Source organism: Hemiscyllium ocellatum, chromosome 24 (genome assembly GCF_020745735.1).
Source record: "Hemiscyllium ocellatum isolate sHemOce1 chromosome 24, sHemOce1.pat.X.cur, whole genome shotgun sequence".
NCBI classification, from domain to species: Eukaryota; Metazoa; Chordata; class Chondrichthyes; order Orectolobiformes; family Hemiscylliidae; genus Hemiscyllium; species Hemiscyllium ocellatum.
This window is the reverse complement of record NC_083424.1, coordinates 50174186-50197535: the sequence shown is the minus strand read 5'-3', so window position 1 is coordinate 50197535 and position 23350 is coordinate 50174186. Positions and strand designations below refer to the sequence as shown.

The 23350-nt window shown below is 41.3% G+C and overlaps 1 protein-coding gene across 1 annotated transcript in view; it reads right to left on the bottom strand.

The window, feature by feature from the left end:
- ppil2 (peptidylprolyl isomerase (cyclophilin)-like 2) overlaps positions 1-23350 on the bottom strand; it is a 389123-nt gene that overhangs the window by 178071 nt on the left and 187702 nt on the right. The window contains exon 11 of the mRNA XM_060844077.1: positions 20288-20363. Coding sequence (XP_060700060.1) covers positions 20288-20363 — 76 coding nt within the window. The remainder of the gene's footprint in view (positions 1-20287; positions 20364-23350) is intronic.

Genomic DNA, 23350 nt, shown 5'->3' with positions numbered 1-23350 from the left:
GCACTTCCTCCTCCGTAATCTGGACATTTTGCAAGATGTCACCATCTATTTCCCTACAGTCTATATCTTTCATATCCTTTTTCACAGTCAACACTGATGCAAAATATTCATTTAGTATCTCCCCCATTTTCTATGGCTCCACACAAAGGCCACCTTGCTGATCTTTGAGAGGCCCTATTCTCTCTCTAGTTACCCTTTTGTCCTTAATATATTTGTAAAAGCCCTTTGGATTCTCCTTAGCTTTGGAAAATAGAATTATCTCGTGTCCCCGTTTTGCCCTCCAGATTTCCCTCTTAAATATACTCCTACTTCCTTTATACTCTTCTAAGGATTCACTCGATCTATCCTGTCTGTACCTGACATATGCTTCCTTCTTTTTCTTAACCAAACCCTCAATTTCTTCAGTCATCCAGCATTCCCTAAACCTACCAGCCTTCCCTTTCACCCTGACAGGAATATATTTTCTCTGGATTCTTATCTCATTTCTGAAGGCTTCCCATTTTCCAGCCGTCCCCTTATCTGCGAACATCTGCCTCCAATCAGCTTTCGAAAGTTCTTTCCTAATACCGTCAAAATTGGCCTTTCTCCAATACAGAACTTCAAGTTTTAGATCTGGTCTATCCTTTTCCATCACTATTTTAAAACAAATAGAATTATGGTCGCTGGCCCCAAAGTGCTCCCCCACTGACACCTCAGTCACCTGTCCTGCCTTATTTCCCAAGATTAGGTCAAGTTTTGCACCTTCTCTAGTAGGTACATCCACATACTGAATCAGAAAATTGTCTTGTACGCACTTAAGAAATTCCTCTCCATCTAAACCTTTAACACTATGGCAGTCCCAGTCGATGTTTGGAAAGTTAAAATCCCCTACCATAATTACCCTATTATTCTTACAGATAGCGGAGATCTCCTTATAAGTTTGTTTCTCAATTTCCCTCTGACTCTTGGGGGCTCTATAATACAATCCCAGTAAGGTGATCATCCCTTTCTTATTTCTCAGTTCCACCCAAATAACTTCCCTGGATGTATTTCCGGGATATCCTCCCTCAGCACAGCTGTAATGCTATCCCTTATCAAAAATGCCACTCCCCCTCCTCTCTTGCCTTCCTATCTATCCTACCTGTAGCATTTGTATCCTGGAACATTAAGCTGCCAGTCCTGCCCAACCCTGAGCCATGCTTCTGTAATTGCTATGATATTCCAGTCCCATGTTCCTGTCCATGCCCTGAGTTCATCTGCCTTCCCTGTTAGGCCCCCTGCATTGAAATAAATGCAGTTTATTTTATTTAGTCCTACCTTGTCCATGCCTGCCCTGACTGTTTGACTCACTTCTGTTCTCACTGTACCCGTCTCAGATCGATCTCTTTCCTCACTATCTCCTGGGTCCCACCACCCACCTTACTAGTTTAAATCCCCCCAAGCAGTTCTAGCAAATTTCCCTTCCTGAAGAAGAGCTTATGCCCGAAACATCGATTCTCCTGCTCCTTGGATGCTGCCTGACCTGCTGTGCTTTTCCAGCAACACATTTTTCAGCTCTGATCTCCAGCATCTGTAGTCCTCACTTTCTCCTAGCAAATTTCTCTGCAAGTATATTAGTCCCCTTCCAATTTAGGTGCAATCCATCCCATGAAAGAGTTTTCAAATGATTCTAATGGTCCTGCTCTTTCCACATAGCACACCAAATTTTCTGTTCTGGTAGTTATCTGATTTGTTTTTGAAAATTTTGAAAGTTTCCACCAGTCTTCAGTAGATCAGTTGTGGCGTGGTGAGCAATTCCTGTAATCTCGCTGGGCTATTTCCGGTTTCTTGAGACTCCTTGCTGAAGTATGGTGGAAAAGCACAAGCTGCTCTCTTCTACCTGGCTGGAGCAGCGGTTACTCATATGTAAGCTGTGAAAGATTAGAGACTTGTGGTGTAGCAGCAAAGTCCATAGCTCTGGGCCAGAAAATCCAGGTTCAATCCCTGGAGACATTCAAACGTTCAAACAATCTGATTGAAAAAGTAATTTTGTAAGCTTTGACAGGTAATGCTAGGAATCTGTGGTGGAAACTGCAACTTGGACATGAATGTCAATTATAGTGCTTCTGCGACTGCCTACATTATGCTAAAATGTGTACGTTGTGAAAACAAACAGTTGTAGGTTTGAATGGGTGACCTACTGACTTAATAGAATTTAATATTTTTCCAACTAATGCTATTAAAAAAAGGTATAGCTTTTAGATGCTCTAGTATTGGGACTCAAATTTTTAGATTAGATTAGATTACTTACAGTGTGGAAACGGGCCCTTCGGCCCAACAAGTCCACACCGACCCGCCGAAGCGCAACCCACCCATACCCCTACCCCTACATTTACCCCTTACCTAACACTACGGGCAATTTAGCATGGCCAATTCACCTGACCCACACATCTTTGGACTGTGGGAGGAAACCGGAGCACCCGGAGGAAACCCACGCAGACACGGGGAGAACGTGCAAACTCCACACAGTCAGTCGCCTGAGTCGTCTTTCTGGAGTGGAATGTTGTTCTCTTGCCATGCAGGGTGAAATCCTTTGACACCCACAATCACAGAAATCTATTTTAACTGCCATAATTCTCCATACATCAGACTTTGTGTAGTTGTTTCAAAATGAAACTTTAGTTTGGCTAAAACTAGGGATGGTGTTGAGTTACCGTTTCTAGGTTTTGACATTATGTGGGGACAGTTGAGATTTTATGTGCTGTCATGTACACTTTCATGTGCACATCTGTCATCTGATTACTTCCGAACCAATCAAAGCAGGTTTTCCTTCTACCGTTTGCAGAGGATGCTTAATGAGCAAGAATGAATTGCAATGTTAATATACTTGGTGCTGCTGTGTGCTTTCTGATGTAATTCCTTCAAACAATCATTTAATCAATCAAATGCAAATTACATTTATTTTTGAAAATAACATTTTTGGTTACATTGTTTGAGATGACACATGGCAAGTATTGAGAGGAACACTCTTGGGAGGAGAAAACAACTATGGTTCCCAATGTATTCCATCACTGAGTTTATTCATGTCATATCTGGGTCTGTTACAAAGGATACAAATGTGAATTTTCAGGCATGGGAAATGGCAGATAATAGGCAAAGTAGTGGAAGAGTACATCAGTATTAGAACCAGAGAATGGGCAGAGTGCTATATAAGGAGAAGAATGTGATTGAAAGAGAAAGTGATACACAAAAGGGAAAGAAAAGGCATGCGTTAAGAAAGGGATAGGAAAAAGATCTGGGGGTGGGAGACAGGCAGTGCTTCTCTTTCTCATATAGCCTACGTATGAAATGAGATGGGAAAGGAACAAGGGAGACTGAAAGAATGGAAGGTACTATAACAGCCACTATAACTGAGCACTCAGTAAATCAACTTGCATTTTGCTTGATCATAATATAGACATCTTAGGTCTCAAACTGAGCTGTTCCAACTTATTAGTAACTGGTTAGACTGCTGGAGACATACAGAATAGAGGTAAAGGGAATGTTCTCAGACTGCTGAACTGTAACAATTAGTACACCCTTAGAATCTATACTAGGACTTTAGCTTTTTCACTATATATCAAAAAAGGCTTTGATGAAATAACAGAACAGAATATCTAAGTTTTCTGATGATGTGGAGTTAGGAATATAGTACATTGTGTGTCAGGAACAGCAAGATAGAAAAGAAAATAGACAGACTTGGTTAGTGAACAAAACTACATCAATATAAGGTCATCTACTTCGAGTTCAAGATAAACGAATTAGAATAATTTCTGGACAAGAGATTCAGAGCAATACAGAAAGAGTTTAAATGTCCAGGTAAGATGTTAGAGCAACTATACAATATTTAACTAAAAATGCAAGTGCAATTTATATGATAGGAATTGAAACAAGTGAGGATAGGCACGTGAAGTGGAAGTTTGTACACTTCTTGGGTGAAAGCTATTTGGAGTATTGTATACAAATGTCAGGATTGATCCAACGGCCTAAAGGTTATTCAGCAGAATGATACCTTGACTTAAAGATTGAGTCCTGATGAAGGGTCCTCCCTGAAACACCGAATCTCCTGCTCCTCTGATGCTACTTGACCCACTGTGTTTTTTCTATCTCCATATTTTATTGACTCTTAAAGATTGAAATTACAAGAGTGGCTTTCATAAATTTGAATTCTTTGAGTTTAGAAGATTCAATGAGATGATTCAATTGAGCAAAATGAAATGGAAAGATTTGTTGGACATGATACAGAGAAACTATTTCCTTGGGTGGGGGAACCAGCTCGAAAGGGCATAACCTTAAAATTAGAGTTAAAGCATTAGGAGTGAAATCGGACAGTGCCTTTTCACCTTAGCAGGAGCAGAAATCTGGAATGATGTTTCCATGAAAGAATTGTATGTTGAGTCAATTGATATCATCAGATGTGAGATCACATAATTTTTGTTTTTTTCAAAGTATCAACAGGGATCAAGTAAAGGTGATAACAGGAACTGTGGCACAAAGCAGCCACTACCTAACAGAATCGGGGCATTGGCTAAAAAAGCCACATGTTCCAATGTCCCTGGAGTTTATCTCAGAAAGCATATTGAAAATGTAAGCCTGCTACTATCTGCAACATAGATAAGATGTTAAATAGTCTAGAAACACATTTGGATTAGATTTGAATTTCTACCTCTAACTATAAAATGTGTTCTGTGATGCTCAAGTGTATAAATCTAAGAAAGGATCAAAAATGGGTCTTTGAAGTAGAGCCAATGAGGTTCTCATTCATCACACGCCGTTTAACATGACAGGCTGGGCCCTGTCTCGACCCAGGATGCAAAGTTTCACTTCAAACAACATCCTCCTCTTTGATGAGATGGATTGGCAATGAGTGGGGGGAGGATGTGGTGGAGCGAGCGAGGATGTGGTTGGGTGGGAGAGGATATAGTGGGGTTGGGTCGGAGGGAATATGTGCGCATAAAAGGAAACTTTTTTTGAGCCTGCTCTATAAAGCTGCTTTGGATTATTGGTTTAATGGCCTAAGGGTTACGCTTTCCACTTTTCAATCCTCAGAAAGCCTACAGATATCTCTTTACTAAGCAAAGAATTGTACAATAATACAATAAAATACAATAATTGAGGAGCTTTCTTGAATTATAAGCATGAAAAAGATCTGTCCCATTGTCCTCTTTCTCATAGTAGTGAGAGACTATGCTGTTTTGCCTCTACATCTGATTAGCATAGCAAAGAAGAAAATACATTCAACCGTAATAACATGCAAGAACTTGCTGTAAATGTTCAATGTGAAGCAGTAATTTGCCACTGGTGACTATTTAGCCAGTGGGTATAGACAAATAGATGTGCGTTTTATTACTTGACTTAATGCTTGGATGGAAATAAAACAATTATCATTCTCTCCAATCTCTGTAGTCTGTTAAAGCAACAAAGATTCCAAGTCAGTCACTAAAAACTACATACACTGCCAATTTGAGGCATACATGATCAGCTGTAAATATAAACAGCACCTCAACCTACCAGAATATGCAATACACTGGGAGTTCCCTCAACTCATTAGGATATACTAAAATCAAAATGTCACACCTTACGCTTGGCAGCAGAGGGTGAAGATGAAATCCTTGCAGAGTTTTCTAAAAAAAAAGACAGGGAGGGGGTGCTTTAATCAGAATGCCAGATCTCACTCATGGAAGCTGTATCATTGAGTGCCCCGGGGCAGTTACTTTCAATTCATAGCCCTCTAAATTTGAATTAGTCTTTGATTAGATTAGATTAGATTACTTACAGTGTGGAAACAGGCCCTTCAGCCCAACAAGTCCACACCAACCCGCCGAAGCGCAACCCACCCATACCACTACATTTACCCCTTACCTAACACTACGGGCAATTTAGCATGGCCAATTCACTTGACCAGCACATCTTTGGACTGTGGGAGGAAACCGGAGCACCCGGAGGAAACCCACGCAGACACGAGGAGAACGTGCAAACTCCACACAGTCAGTCGCCCGAGTCGGGAATTGAACCCGGGTCTCAGGTGCTGTGAGGCAGCAGTGCTCACCACTGTGCCACCGTGCCGCCCACAACTGGAATATGGAATTAGGCTACAGATCCGCCATGATGTTGAAACAGGCTCAAGGGGCTGAATGGCCCCTTAAGATATCTTAAGACATTCTTGATTTTCAGTGCCTTTGACTTAGGAAATAAATTTGTTGTTCCAATGTTCTACAATTCAGCTGTCCTCTACATCCTTCAGCAAAATATATTCTGATTTTTTGTTTCCAATTTATTTGTTTGTCCCTTCTTTAGCTCCCATGCACTCCTTCTGATACCGAATACCTTCATACCATTCCTGAGCCAAGTGTTCTACAGGCTGCTGGATGTTGGAAACAACATTAAATTATTTGGACAAGGTCAGGATTGTTTAAGGATTAAGTACTCCCAAAGTGAGTCAATCCACCCTGATGAGTACACCCTTCTGATGGCAAGCACAGTAACCTGCCATGAAAGATAAATATAAAGGAACAAGAGTAGGCCATTCAGCCCCTTGAGCCTGTTTCAACATCATGGCGGATCTGTAGCCTAATTCCATATTCCAGCCTCTGGCCCATATTCCTTAATACCTTTACTTCACCACAATGTGTCTATCTCAGATTTAAAATTAATAACTGAGCCATTTGTAGATGCGAACGCTAAACCTCTGCCAAGCTTAGTGTGTGGAAGTACTTCCTAATATCTCTCCTGAATGGTCGGCCCTCATTTTTAGACTACGCCTCCTAGTTCTACAGAGGAAGGAATATACTAAGTAAAAGTAGCATAGCGGCATCTGAGCCAACAGGGATCAAAGAAAGAGGACACTGCTACTGCTTCATAGCTTTGAGAAGTACACAATTTACAATATGTTTTATAATATTGAGGAGGAGATCTGGTCTTAGGAAATTAAGTTGCAGGCAGCATATTTCCCTTTCAGAGAGGGTAAAAGTGAGAAAGGAAATATGGCATGTTCTTCTGCAGGTGCAATTTCATGCCAGAACAATTATACTTTTTTGTTCTACATTCTTGCAACATGGATGTTGTCAGCATTTATTGTCCATCTTGGCTCATCAAGAACAGGGTAACTGTCCTTTCAATGAGCGGCTGCTATCTGTAACATGCAAGTGCTCCCACAATTAGGATGCAGATGTCTCCTATTTTGAATAACAATTTGATCCTATTCTCACAATTGTCAGCAATGTTCTTTCCTTTTAACAATTTGATGGATTTCATATCGACCTAGCAACAAGGTGGCTCAGTGGTTAGCACTGCTGCCTCACAATGCCAGGGACCCGGCTTCACTTCTACTCTCGGGTGACTGTGTCTGCATGAGATTCCTCCGGGTGCTCTGGTTTCCTCCCACAGTCCAACAAATTGTAAGTTAGGTGGATCTGTTAAATTGTGCATAGTGACTAGAGACATACAACTTAGGTGAATTAGCCAATGGGAAATGCTGTGTTAGGAGATAGGGTAGGGACCTGAGTCTGGGGACACTGGTGCAGACTCAAACAGTGAAATGGTCTCTTTCTCTACTGTAGGGGTTGTGTTGTACAGAAATTTATGGCTCAAGGGGAGGCCATTTCATCCAAGGTGGCTGTACTGGTTGAAAGGATATCCATTAGCCTCATTCCACTCTCCAGCTCAATCTCCCTTGTACATTGCAGTCCTTCAAATGTATATTCATGTTCTTTTAAAATATAATGAGATTATCTGACTCTGCCACCGATTCAACCAGTGAGTTCCAGACTCCCCTCAACCTTCTAGCAATTAATTTAAATTTATGATGCTTGTCACCAGTCCCCTCTGCTAAAGGAACTATGATCCTCCCATTCACTCCATCTATAAATAATTTTACACACCTCAATTGAAGCCTGGGTCAGTTTTCTGTGCCCTAAAGAAAACAGCTCCAACGTGGCCCATTTCTTCGTTTAGCAAAAATTCTCCAGACCTGTTAGCATTCTCTGAAATGTCATTTATATCCTCTCTGCTGTGACCTTAAACTTCCTGTAATGTGGTGATCAGAACTCTACCCCAGTTGTGGTCTAGTTAGCATTGTATACAATTGAAATATAACCATCTACACTTATATGCATGCCTTAGCTAGTAAAGGAAAGTATCCTACATGCCTTTTAATTACCTTATACATCTGTCATTTTGTTGTGGTTCTGCTCGCCGAGCTGGAAGTTTTTGCTGCAAACGTTTCTTTCCCTGGCTAGGGAACATCATCAGTGCTGTTGGAGCCTCGTGTGAAGCGCTGCTTTGATGTTTCTTCCGGTATTTATATTGGTTTGTTCTTGCCGCTTCCGGGTGTCAGTTTCAGCTGCAGTGATTTGTATGTGGGGTCCAGGTCGATGTGTCTGTTGATGGATGTTCTTGCTGTTTCCGGGTGTCAGTTTCAGCTGTAGTGGTTTGTATATGGTGTCCAGGTCAATGTGTCTGTTGATGGAGTTTGGGGATGAATGCCATGCTTCTAGGAATTCTCTGGCTGTTCTCTGTCTGGCTTGTCCTATGATAGTGGTGTTTTCCCAGTCAAATTCATGTTGCTGGTTGTCTGAGTGAATTTGACTGGGAAAACACCACTATCATAGGACAAGCCAGACAGAGAACAGCCAGAGAATTCCTAGAAGCATGGCATTCATCCCCAAACTCCATCAACAGACACATTGACCTGGACCCCACATACAAATCACTGCAGCTGAAACTGACACCCGGAAGCGGCAAGAACAAACCAATATAAATACCGGAAGAAACATCAAAGCAGCGCTTCACACGAGGCTCCAACAGCACTGATGATGTTCCCTAGCCAGGGAACGAAACGTTTGCAGCAAAAACTTCCAACTCGGCAAGCAGAACCACAACAACGGATACCCGAGCTACAAATCTTCAATCAGATTTTAAACATTTGTCATTTTACCTTCAGGACTTGTGGACATGTACTCTAAGATCCCTCCATTCCTCTACACGTCTTAATATACTGCCATTTATTGCCTTGCCTCCTCTCCATATAAAAAAATGTAAGTAAGGATGTCATGCTTTGGTCATTCAGGGTATTTGTGCAATCACATCTCAAATGTTGTAGTGACCTTAATTAAAGAATATGTAAATGCATTGTTGGCAGTTCACACGAAGTATAGAGCCATACAGACCAGAAGAGACCCTTTGGCCCATCAAGTCTGCACCAACCTTTTACACTAATACTTTCCAGCACTTGGTGCACAGCTTTGAATGTTATGATATTTCAGAAGTGTTCATCCACGTACTTTTTTATACAGGTTGTAAGGTTTTCCTGGCTCTATTACCCTTCCAGACAGTTCATTCAATATTCTCGCCATCCTCTGGGTGAAAAAAAATTGCCTCAAATCCTGTCTAAACCTCATGAACTTCACCTTAAAATTACACTCCTCATTACACAAAGCTTCAATTAAGGGGCACAGTTGCTCCCTCTACACTCTAGACATGAACCTTTATCTTATCTCCCTCAATCAATGCCCCCACGCCCCCCCCCAAATCTTCTCTGCTCTTCAACAAAAACAATCCGAGCTTATCCAGACTCTCTTCATTGCTGAGATGCTCCATTCTGAGCAATATCCTGGTAAAATTCATCTGCATCCGCTCCATTGCAATCACAGTGTCATGACCAGACCTGCACACTGCACTCCACCTGTGTCCTAACCAAAGTTTGTAAGACTCTAATGTAACCTACAAGCTCTTATAATCTAGGCTGATAAAGGCAAGTGTGCCAGATGCCTTCTTAACTACCCTATTGACCTGTCCTGCTACCTTCAGGGATCTGTGGACAAATACGTCCAAGATTGCTCATACCTCGTATCTTGCTTTTGTCTCGTTACTTCTTCCAAAATACATCATCCTACACTTTTCAGGATTAAATTCCATTTGTCACTGCTCTAACCGTCTGACCAACCTATATCTTCCTGTAACCTAAGACCTTCTTCCTCATTGTCAACCACCTGGCCAGTCACGAACAATCTTATTTATCATCCCACCCCAACATTCTCATCTATATTGCTTACATAAATATTACAGACACTAATGGACCGAGCTCTGATCTCTGGATACCAAAATCCAGTCATACAAACAGCCTTCTTCCAACATCCTGTGTCTCCTACCACAGAGCCAATTTGGATCCAACTTGTAAGGTACCCTGGATTCCATGCGCTTTTACCTTCTTTATCAGTCTCCCATGTGGGACCTTGTCAAAGGCTTTGCAACACTGTCTAAGGCAGCAATAGAGACAGGAATCATTTCACATTTTTTTAAGACAGATGGACAGAAATTTAGCAGATGTGGTAGCATCTATGGAGAGAAAACAAAGTTCATGAAACTGAGAGGAGAAAGATTTGAAAAGGACATATGGGGCAACTTATGTTTTACACACAGAGTGATTTATGTGTGAAATGAACTGCCAGAGGAAATGGTGGATTGAGAGACAGTTAAAATATTTAAAAGACATTTGAATAAGGACATGAATAGGAAAGGTTTGGAGGGATATGGGCCAAAGGCAGGCAGATGAGACTAGTTTAATTTGAGAGCATGGTTGACGTGAACTAGTTAGACCATTTGGTTTATTTCCTTGCTGTATGACTTTATACAGAAGTCCACTGACCCTTCTTCAGAACTGGACTTAAAATGCTAACCCTGTTTTCTCTCCTTGGATGCTGCCAGACCTGCTGAATTTCTTCAGCAATTTCAGTTTGTGTGCTTCAGGTTTCCAGCATCTGCAGCTCCTTGTTTTACTTTATAAGACCATAAGACATAGGAGTAGAAGGAAGGCCATTTGGCCCATTGAGTCCACTCCACCATTTAATCATGGCTGATGGGCATTTCAACTCCACTTACCTGCACTCTCCCATAGCCCTTAATTCCTTGCGAGATCAAGAATTTACCAATCTGTGCCTTGAAGACATTCAACGTCCCAGACTCACTGCGCTCTGTAATAATAAATTCCACAGGTCCACCACTCTCTGGCTGAGGAGATGTTTCCTCATATCCATTCTAAATTGACCCCCTCTAATTCTAAGGCTGTGCTCATGGGTCCAAATCTCTCCGCCTAATGGAAACAAATTCCCAGCATCCGTCCTTTCTAAGCCATGCATTATCTTGTAAGTTTCTATTAGATCTCCCCTCAACCTTCTAAACTCTAATGAATACAATCCCAGGATCATCAGCTGTTCATTGTATGTTAGGCCTACCATTCCAGGGATCATCTGTGTGGATCTCTGTTGGATATGCTCGAGTGCCAGTATGTCCTTTCTGAGGTGTGGGGCCCAAAATTGGACACAGTATTCTAAATGGGGCCTAACTAGAGCTTTATAAATTCTCAGAAGCACATTGCTGTTTATATTTCAACCCTCTTGAAATAAACGGCAACATTACATTTGCTTTCTTAATCACGGACTCAACCTGCAAACCAACCTTGTGAGAATCCTGGATAGCACTCCCAGATTCCTTTGTACTTTGGCTTTATGAGTTTTCTCACCGTGAGTTTTCTCTATTTAGAAAATAGTCCATGCCTGTATTCTTTTTTCCAAACTGCAAGACCTCATATTTGCTCACGTTGAATTTCATCAGCCATTTCCTGGACCACTCTCCTAAACTGTCTAAAACTGTCTGCAGTCTCCCCACCTCCTCAGTACTACCTGCCTGTCCACCTAACTTCGTATCGTCGGTGAACTTCGCCAGAATGCCCCAGTCCCTTCAGCCAGATCATTAATATATAAAGTAAACAGCTGCGGCCACAACACTGAATCCTGTGGGACACCACTTGTCACCAGCTGCCATTCCGAAAAAGAACCTTTTATCCCAACTGTCTGCCTTCTGTCAGACAGCCAATCCTCAATCCATGCCAGTAGCTCACCTCGAACACGATGGATCCTCACCTTACTCAACAGCCTCCCGGGAGGCATCTTAACAAAGGCCTTTTGGAAGTCTAGATAGATAACATCCACTGGGTTTCCCTGGTCTAACCAATTGTTACCTCTTCAAAGAATTTTAACAGGATTGTCAGGCATGGTCTCTCCTTACTAAATTCATGCTGACTTATTCTAATATGACCCTGCACTTCTAAGATGTTAGGAATCTCATCCTTAATGATGGATTCTAGAATTTTATCAACTAATCAATCTATAATTTTCCATCTTTTGTCATGATTCTTTCTTGAACAAGGGGGTTACCACAGTGATTTTCCAATCATCTGGGACTTTCCCTGACTCCAGTGATTTTTGAAACATCACAACCAATGCCTCTGTTATTTCCTCAGCCACCTCCCTCAGGACTCTAGGATGTAGCCCATCGGGGCCAGGAGATTTATCAACTTTTAGACCTTTTAGCTTTTCTAGCACTTTCTCTTTCATAATGGCTACTATACTCAACTCTGCCCCCTGGCTCTCCTTAATTGTTGGCATATTACTCATGTCTTCCACTGTGAAGACTGACACAAAGTACTTACTAAGTTCTTCAGCTATTTCCTTATCTCCCATCACTAGCCTTCCTGCATCAATTTGGAGCGGCCCAATTTCTACTTTTGCCTCTCTTTTGTTTCTTATGTATTGAAAGAAATTGTTACTATCATTTCTAATATTACTGGCTAGCTTACCTTCATATTTGATCCTCTCCATCCTTATTTCTTTCTTCGTTATCCTCTGTTTGTTTTTGTAGTCTTCCCAATCTTCTGATTTCCCAGGCTCTTGGGCACTTTATACGCTCTCTTTTCTTATTTGATACATTTCTGACCACCTTTGTCAGCCATGGCTGTCTTATCCCCCCCTCAAATAATCTTTCTTTTCTTTGAGATGAACCTCTGTACTGTGTCCTCAATTAGACCCATAAACTCCTGCCATTGTTGCTCTACTGTCTTCCCCACTAGGCCCTGCTTCCAGTCGATTTTCGTCAGTTCCTCTCTCATGCCCCTGTAACACCATTACATCTGATTTTGCCTTCCCTCTTTCAAACTGCAGACTGAACTCTACCATATTATGAACACAGTTAAAAATCACACAACACCAGGTTATAGTCCAACAGGTTTAATTGGAAGCACACTAGCTTTCGGAGCGTCGCTCCTTCATCAGGTGGTAGTGGAGGACTCAATCCTAACTCTCAGAATTTATAGCAAAAATTTACAATGTGATGTAACTGAAATTACACATTGAAAAATTGATTGTCTGTTAAGCCTTTCATCTGTTAGAATGCTGTGGTAGTTTCACTTCTTTCATGTGTAAATCACAAAACCTTTTTTAAAAAAAGGTTGCATTCTCGGGTTAGCTGTTAACAATGGTGATAGCTAGACAATATGTTGAAGGTGTTGGCCCCCTGTGTTCTCTGTCTATGCCATGATGTTTAGATTGATTCTAATCTAAAAAGTGAGATAACAGTTTTACATGAATTCATGCAGTTTTTGAGCAAAGTACAATGTAACCCTGCAAGTACAAATTCACCCCACAAAATATATGTGTGCATGTGTGTGTCTGTCTGTCTGTCTGGGTTGTGGGTTGTGAGTGTGAGAAAGTGTATGAATGTGTGTAGTGAGTGCAGAGTGTCTTAAGTCTGTGAGGGGGTGCATGTGAGAGTCTGGGAGTATGTGTGTCTGTAACGGTGCGTGTGGGTATCTGTGTGTGCGTCTGTGTATATGTGTGTCCGTGTGTATGTGTGTAGAGGAGTGCCTGTGTCTGTGTGTGAGAGTGTGTATGTGTAGGAGTATCTGTGTGTGTGTGTATAGTGCAGTGGTGGTCACCTGTAATGTGACATGAATCCAAGGTCCCAGTTGAGGCCCTCCCCGTGGGTACTGAACTTAGCTATCAGCCTCTGCTCCGCCACTTTTCTCTGCTGCCTGTCCCAAAATCCACCTTGGAGGATGGTCACCCAAAGGTCCGAGGCCGAATGTCCCGGACCACAAACTCCTAAACATCATGACATAGACAGAGAACACAGGGGCCACCACCTTCAACATATTGTGTAGCTATCACCATTGTTAACAGCTAACCTGAGAATGCAACTTTTTTTTAAAAGTTTTTGTGATTTACACATGAAAGAAGTGAAACTATCACTGCATTTTAACAGACGAAAGGCTTAACAGACAATCAATTTTTCAATGTATAATTTCAGTTACATCACACTGTAAAGTTTTGCTATAAATTCTGTGTTACGATTGAGCCCTCCACTATCACCTGATGAAGGAGCGACGCTCCAAAAGCTAGTGTGCTTCCAATTAAATCTGTTGGACTATAACCTGGTGTTGTGTGATTTTTAACTTTGTACACCAGTCCAACACCAGCATCTCCAAATCATGAATATTATGAACACTGCCTCCTAAGTGTTCCCTTACTTTAAGCTCTTTTATAAAGTCTGGCTCAATACAAAGCACTAAGCCAAGAATAGCCTGCTGCCTTGTGGGCTCCGTCACAAGCTGTTCCAAAAGGCCATCCTGTAAGCATTCCATGAATTCCCTTTTTTTGGATCCATCAGCAACATTATTCACCCAGTCCACCTGCATATTGAAGTCCCCATGATCACTGTGCCCTTGTCTTTCTGACATGCCCTATTTCCTAGTACATTTTGCGCCCCTGGTCCTGACCACTGCTGGGACGTCTGCACGTAACTCCCATTATGTTTTTTTTTGCCTTTGTGGTTCCTCAACTCCACTCACATAGGGTCAGATGATGTGGAGTCTATGTCATTCAGTGCCATAGATTTAATTACATTCTTAACTAACAAGGCAACCCCACCCCCTCTGCCCACCTTCCCGTCTTTTCGATAAGTTGTAAATCTTTGGATGTTTAACTGTCAATCCTAAACCCCCTGCAACCACGTCTCTGTGATGCCTACCACATCACAATCATTCACGATGATTGGTGCTGTTAATTCATCTACTTTATTACAAATACTATGAGCATTCAGGTAAAGTGTCTTAATACTAATTTTCTTACTCTCATGTTTTCCAATATCTCTGGTAATAGGTCCTAAGTTATCCTTCCTTTTTTGCTTCATTCCTAGCCTGCCTTGAACTTAAACCCTGCACACATGCTAACCTGCTGCTTATCTTTCGACTTGACTCCATATTCCCTGTTGCTTTCCCTTTCCCTTTTCCCTTGACTCAAGTTTAAAGTCCAAGTGACCACCCTATTTATCCTTTTCGCCAGAACACTGGGTCCAGATTGGTTCAGGAGACTTGAAAATGTGTTGCTGGTTAAAGCACAGCAGGTTAGGCAGCATCCAAGGAATAGGCAATTCGACGTTTCGGGCATAAGCCCTTTCCTGATGAAGGGCTTATGCCCGAAACATCGAATTGCCTATTCCTTGGATGTTGCCTAACCTGCTGTGCTTTAACCAGCAACACATTTTCAACTGTGATCTCCAGCATCTGCAGACCTCATTTTTTACCCGATGGTTCAGGAGACTGTCCCATTAGTGCAGATCACACCGGTTCCAAAACTGATGCCGATGTCTCATGAAATGGGCAGATTCTGGTTATATGGGGAAATCAGACTTATCAAGGTTCATGGGAAATTACCAATTGATCTCACTGTGGAGCTTGTTGAGTATTTATTCCTTTGAAAATACACAATGGCTCTTTTTCTCTTCATCCAATCCTATATAAGCTTCAACATCCAGGGTTTCCTTGATTTCTTAGTCCCATCCTTTATCATCACTGGAAAATATTGGTCCTGTACTCTCCCAAGAGTCATACAGTCACAGACTCATACAGCTTGGAAACAGACCTTTCAGTCCAACTCGTCCATTTTGACCAAGTTTCCCAACTAATTCAGTCCCATTTCCCTGTGCTTGGCCCGGATCCTTCTAAACTTTTCCTATTAATGTATGTACCCAAATGTCTTTTAAACATTGTAACTGTACCTGTATCTACCACTTCCTCTGGCAGTTCATTCCTTATACTAACTAGCTTCTGTGTGAAAAAAGTTGCCCCTCGGATCCCTTTTAAGTATTTTTTCCTCTCTCATCTCAAAAAGTACAACCCCTAGTTTTGAAATCCCCAACCCTAGGGAAAAGACCTTCCCTATTCATCTTATCTACGCCCCTCATGATTTTATAAATCTTTACAAGGTCACTCCTGAATCTCCTATGCTCCAGTGTAATAAGTTTCAGTCTTTCCAGCCTCTCTTTATAAATCAAACTCTCCAACAACAACATCCTGGTAAATCTTTTCTGAATCCTCTCCAATTTAATAATATCCTTCCAATAGCAGGGCAACCAGAATTGCACATGGTTCATAGAACATAGAAAAATACAGCGCAGTACAGGCCCTTCAGCCCTCGATGTTGCACCGACCGAAGCCTACCTAACCTACACTAGCCCAATAACCTCCATATGCTTATCCAATGCCCGCTTAAATGACCATAAAGAGGGAGAGTCCACCACTGCTACTGGCAGGGCGTTCCATGAACTCACAACCCGCTGAGTAAAGAATCTACCCCTAACGTCTGTCCTATACCAACCTCCCCTTAATTTAAAGCTGTGTCCCCTAGTAACAGCTGACTCCATTAGCGGAAAAAGGTTCTCACTGTCAACCCTATCTAAACCCCTAATCATCTTGTACACCTCTATCAAATCTCCCCTAAACCTTCTTTTCTCCAATGAGAACAGCCCCAAGTGCCTCAGCCTTTCCTCATATGATCTTCCTACCATGCCAGGCAACATCCTGGTAAACCTCCTCTGCACCCTTTCCAGTGCCTCCAAACTTGCTCTCACAAACGTCCTGCACAACCTCAACCTGATGTCTCAACTGCTACACTGAAAAGGTCTCAGCAAAAAGGCAAGAGAGCTAGATGCCTTTTTAATCACTTATGAGCCAGACTAAACTCCTTCAAAATATATTAAGTAGTTAGCCTGGTCCCCAGCTTTTCTTTTTTTTAAGGCAAGTGTAAGGCGTTGTATTCTAGATACAATTCAGTTGGTCAAACCACCAGGTTTGAAGCAAAATACACCTTATTCTTACATATAATTAAAACAGAAACAAAAGAATGAAGAATTGGAAGAACTTAGCTGTATTGGAAAACTTAACAGGACAATCGATTATTTCCCTATTAAACAGCACTTGTTCCACACAGTAACATCCCATCCACATCCTTGGCACAGGCAAATTCACTAAAATAGGTTATCACACATGCAATTCTGGCAGCAGGGAGAGAATCTCAGATTTTTGCTATGAGAGAGAGAGAGTAGAATAAGAGCTTCCACATCTAGCTTCAAGACCCCAGCAACTGTGGGAAGTTAAATTAAAATTGTGTTCTATGGAAGCATGACTCCACCCTTTCAAAATGCTTCTATTGTTCCAAACCCATGGCCTACTAGCTGTTTATGTTTTTGACTGGGAACAGACCAGTAACCACCTCTGCCTCAACCTCTCTTCATTAAAAAAAAAACCAGGACAAAATACATCTCTTAAAAGTCAAAGTATCATCACACTACTCTGTCTGCAGGTGACACAACGTTCAAGGAATTATGTACCTGTACCCCTACATCTCTCTACTTCCCAGGGCTCTACCATTAACTATAAAAGTCCTGCCCTATTTGTTTTACCAAAATGCAATACCTTGCATTTATCCAAATGAAATTCAATCTGTCACTCCTCGACCCTTTGGCCCAACTGATCAAGATCCATAAGACATAGGAGTGGAAGTAAGGCCATTCAGCCCATCGAGTCCACTCTGCCATTCAATCATGGCTGATGACCTTTGTAATCTATTGCCTTCTTGAATATGTCCACTGCTCTGACACAGATTTACATAAACGTACCTGTTCCAAGACCACACTGACCAAATTAAATTAAAATTGGCCTTCCTCTCAATTTAGAAATTTGATTTCCGGCTTATCTTTGTCCTTTTCCACAATAAAAGATCTCACAGATCGATACAATTTTAACTATAATAGAGCCATATCAGTTCTCAGAACATTCGAAAGTTGTAATACAACAAACTGATTTGAAATGCAGTCATGATGCTCCTGGCAATACAACACCTTGCATACAGCAAGGGTTGATAGAAAGGAAACAAAGGAGCATGTAATTTGATTTCAATATCATTTGGTTAAATAAACAATTGTCACCACAAAAACAGATGTCAGTTGGCAATAGTCAACGATTATTTTTAGAAACATGCTGTACAAGCTGATTGGTCCCTAGTTCAACATCTCATACAAAGATGACACTTCCTACAATACACTCAGTCAGTGTCAACCTGGATTGTGGGTTGAAGTGTTTGAACCCTCAATGGTGAGAGTGAAAAAGCTATTACTACTCTCTTAATAACTGAAGTCCGCGATCAGTTCCTTCGCTTTGCTGATGTTGATGGCGGACACCTCCCCGCACTCCCATGGCATCTTTCCATGTGATCACAGAAGGAACAGCACTTGCCCTTTTCCCTTTCCCTCCTCACTATGCAAGACTCCAAACTCCAGACACACCTTTCAGGTGAAACAGCAATTTACCTGCACTTCATTCAATCTAGTCTACTGCATCCGTTGTTTACAATGAAGCCTCCTCACCTGTGGATACATGACAAACAGACTGGGTGATCACATTGCAGAATACCTACCCTCCATCCATAAAACTTCCGGTTGCCTGCCCATTCAACACACCACCGTGTTTCCCTGGCCAACATTTCTGTCTCGGGTCTGCTGTACTGCTCCACCAAGGATTAGCACAAGCTTGAAGAACAGTATAATTTTCAGTGGGGACCCTGCAGCCTTCAGAATTCAATGTGATGTTCGATAATTTTAGAATCTGAAAACCGCTGAAAATGTGTTGCTGGTTAAAGCACAGCAGGTTAGGCAGCATCTCAGGAATAGGGAATTCGACGTTTCGAGCATAAGCCCTTCATCAGGAAAGGGCTTGTGCTCGAACCGTCAAATTCCCTATTCCTGAGATGCTGCCTAACCTGCTGTGCTTTAACCAGCAACACATTTTCAGCTGTGATCTCCAGCATCTGCAGACCTCATTTTTTACTCGTAGAACCTGAAAACCACCTTTTATGTCCTTTAACCATTGACACACCCCAGACCTTGTCATGCCACAGGCCGCTTTCAACATAGTCAATCTATTTTTCACCTGCGTATTGCCTCAGTTATCAGCTTTTCTTCTTCTGGGCTTACGATCTATCACCCTTTTGTCTGAGTAACTTTGATTCTCTTTCTGGGTTCTGTATTCATCTCTCCAGTCAATCCTCTCTGCTCCCACCGTCAACTTCATTGAAAGGTAAACTTTGCTTTCTGACCACAGATGTTGCCAGAGCTGCAATTTTTATTTTTGTTTCAGATCTTCAACATCCACAGTTCTTAGTTTGGTTACAATAAAGCATGGTTAATGGATCTACTCCTTTTTTAGTGTTCACTACCAACTGACCCAAATGACACATACGAAGGTTCAGCAATTTTTCACAGCCCACTACAAGTTTTTAAACTGGAGTCTCGGAAATATACTGTGCCTCACGGGATTACTGGATTCATGTTTCAGTTGACTTCCTAGCATATTTCTGTCTGCGTACACATGCAAACATATAAAATGAACAATTAATAAATAATCTGCTACAATAATGGAGTTTTCTTGAGGGCAATTAAGGCATGTGTTCCAACCAGCAGCATTATGGTTGTCTTGGGGCTTTCCCTTGCAGAAGGGTTTGAAACCAATAAATCATATTGCAAATGACCACAAATGACAAAAAGCTACTCAATATGTACAATGGCTATTTTTTAGCCCGTGCCATCAACTTTACAGACAACTCGAAAAAAAGCTATGACTGCTTTAAGATCTTTAACCTTTAACTATAACGGCAGCAGCAATACCAACATTACATTTCATTGACTTTTGTTTTGCACTGTTTTAATGCTGCGAAGTCATGAAATTAAAAAGGTTAAGAGAAACTTTTGATTCCTCTCTTTTTGCTGTTTTGCAAATTACATGTGAAAATAACAAGGTAACACTGTGAAATGTCAAATCACTAAGTTTACAGAACTGCTCCAGCTTCTTCTCAATTCTTTTGACTTTTCCAAATCAAACATCAAAATCCAACATCTTTTTGCTAAACTGGATTAGACGATGATTAATATTCTCAATTTGAATCTTTAGATATGGACATGCAGAGGTGAACGTGACCACTGATCTGTGTATGTTAATTAAACAGCACAATCTGTTTTTAATTAGATGGGCAGCAGAAAGTAGTGAGCAGCCTCAAACTTTGATACTGCGAACTAGAAGAGACTTGAATACATTATTTAGAGTAACTGGAGGATCTAATCCAATTACCTGCTTCATGCGTAGTTTCTGGCATCATTGCTGTAGATGTGAAAGAAGCAGAGACTTTTCCTGTGGAGTAATGTGCCTATAGGAAGGAACAACAACAATCTGATTAAATCTATTTTTCTCCGCGATTTGTGATTTTGACATATGAGTAAGCATGTTGGAATATCATAGGAAGAGTTAAAACATTCAATCTACCTCTGCCAACTCCAGACAAAAACTAAACCTTATCAAATAATCCCCACATACCTACATTACTATTTTCTTGAACATGCTCAATAATTGAGTTCTGGGCTGTAAAATTCTGAATTGTTTAACATGCTGTCCTGAGACTGATATAGGTTATGGCAGTTTATTTTGCAAACGTTCAACAATGAGTGACATTATAATATTTATATTATTTACCTATTTAGCTTATTTTTCTAATCAACCTGTCAGAGATGTAATTACACATCACTAGAACAGGTAGGACATGAACCCAGGCCTTCCAGTCTAGGGGAAGGAACTAGCAAAAAAAACAGCAAGCCAAATGAAAAGTGCCTCATGAAAATTACTTTTCCGTAAGAAATCAAGGATTCACAGACTCAGAATCCCTACAGTCCAAGATTGCTTGTATTTCTGACCTGTGAATTTTTGAATAAAAGCAACTAGCTGGCATTGAACTTAATGTGTCCAAAATTCCTCTTACTGACTCTTTCTACTTACTGCTTGCTCACCATTTCCCTACTTGACCCTCTCTGTCACCACTTCCTTCTCCAAAACCTTTCCAGCGAGAAAGGACTTGGGAGAGCAGTGGCGAGAAAGTGAATCAGGGAGTGAGACAGTGATAGCGTGGGGAAGAAAGGGAGATAGTAAATGGAAAGCAGCAAACAAGCTGCAGAGACACAAGGGCTGTACAGTGAACATTGGCCCAGTGAACCCTTGTTACACACTAAACATATTCTGCCTTTGGTAAGGGAACTAAAGCTATAAACAGCTGCACAGGCGCAATCTCACTCTGGTTCTAAATAATTATACTGAAGCGTCTTTACTCTTATACTCCCTTTGTAATACAAGCCCATATATTGTTGTCTTCCTAATTTCCTGTCACTACATGTTAGCTGTCTGATGTGTGTACAAGGACACATGAGCTCCTCTGAATATCAATACTCCCAGTTTCTCTCTATTTTAAAAATGTCCTGTTTTTATATTTTTCTTAAAAAGTGAAAAACTTCACACTTCTCCGCACAAGATTCTATCTTCCATGTTCTCACCCACTCATCAATGCCACTTTGCAGCCTCTTTACACCTTCACAGCTCACTTTTCTATTTGACTTTGTACTGTCAATAAATTAGATTCTATTCCCATTCAACCCCCCCCTCCTCTAGATATTTCTAATCAACCTGTTCAGAGGTGTTATTACACATCATTAGAGCAGATGGGACTTGAACCCAGGCCTCCCGGTCCAGGGATCAGAACACTATCACTGTGCCACAAGAGGGCCCCTTGGTGCCCTCCTCTGTGTTATTGATATGAATTGCATATAGCTGAAGCCCAAGCACTTACTCTTGAGAGACGCAAAAATTACAAATCAGCCAAATCAAAAATGAACCTGTTTACCCTGATGCTTTGTTTTTTTCGCCATTAACAAATCCTCAACCAAAACAAACAAAATTACACCCAATTCCACGAGCTCTAACTCTGTGTAGTAATCTCATTTGTGGCACCTTGATGAATCCTTTTTGAGAAACCAATGATTTTGAAATTTCATGCTGCTCTCTTGGCTTGTTTCCTAGTAACTAAAACAGTCAGACACTACACACATTAGCGAGGCTAAACAGTAGTTTTTGGGATTCCATTTTGATAAACTACTCAAATAAACACTGTGACAGACACTAAACTGATCATTTTTATGTTGCAATAAAACAGAATGAATTATTTATTTTATGTTTCTTCACCTGCTCAGCATTTGAGGGTGACCTGACCTACAGGATATACTGCAGATATTTACTAGCATACAAATATGGCCAAAGGGGTAACCTAAATCATCAGGTTTCACATCACATCTAATTATACAAATACTCTGATTAAATGAGAAGCACTGGGTAAGGTTTTGACATGGCAGGGATTCTCGCTCCACCACTGGAAGAGTCAGTAGGGAATGTACTCTCTGAATTCAGCAGCCCTGCAGCAAGTTCAAGCAATTTCACAAGGTGGAGACTTCTGCTCCCTACCTGGGGAGGAAGTCCCACTTTGAAGAGATGCTGACCAATCTGATTGGCCAGTAGCTCTGGAGTCACAGTAGCACCAGGATTTAGTGGTGGTCAGTGCTGGGACTACAGGCATTCCCAAAGTAGTAGTTATGGATTCCAGACTTCAGGGAAAGCTGGGTACCAGCGCAGCCTGAGTGGCAGACCCTAGTAAGTGAGGAAGGGCAGTGGGAGTCAAGATCAAGAACCGCGTAAAGGGTTTAGGACCTAGTAGTGAGTGCTTCTGATAACCATTGAAGGGCCCAAAAGGGGGTTTCCTGTTTGGCCAATACCAGCCTAAAACATCAAGCTATCCTCTGCTGTGACTAATATAATGGATGGGTGGGATGAGGTATTAGCATCGCTACTGTTATGAAGATGTGGGTGTACTGTACCTTTGAGAGAGTTAAAAGCTAGCAGAACTACCTGACAGCACCAAGTGTTCTGAATAAGGTAACAATGTAACACTTGGTCGAAAGCTAGCTGGATTGCCTGGAAACAATAAAACAGATTTGAATTAGACCAATCAGTTTAAATTATACCCTGAAAAGTACCAAACTCCAATCCAGTTTGAATTTAATATATTGATAATCTTAAAAGCCAATGCTTTGGCGGTATAAGACCAGGGAAAATTGAACAGTTGCGAGGAGAACTGCCAAGCCACCAATATCTGCAGGCTGCCCAGAGAATAGCTCTCTTAAAGGTAGCTTTATTGGTCAATAACCTTTGAATCAGAAATCCTTATTAAGAAGGAAAGAAGGTTTGATGTCTGGCTGGCTTTTGAAAAGTTGAATTTTGGTAAATCTTAATGGGGGGGGGGGTTTAATCAGACTAGTATTG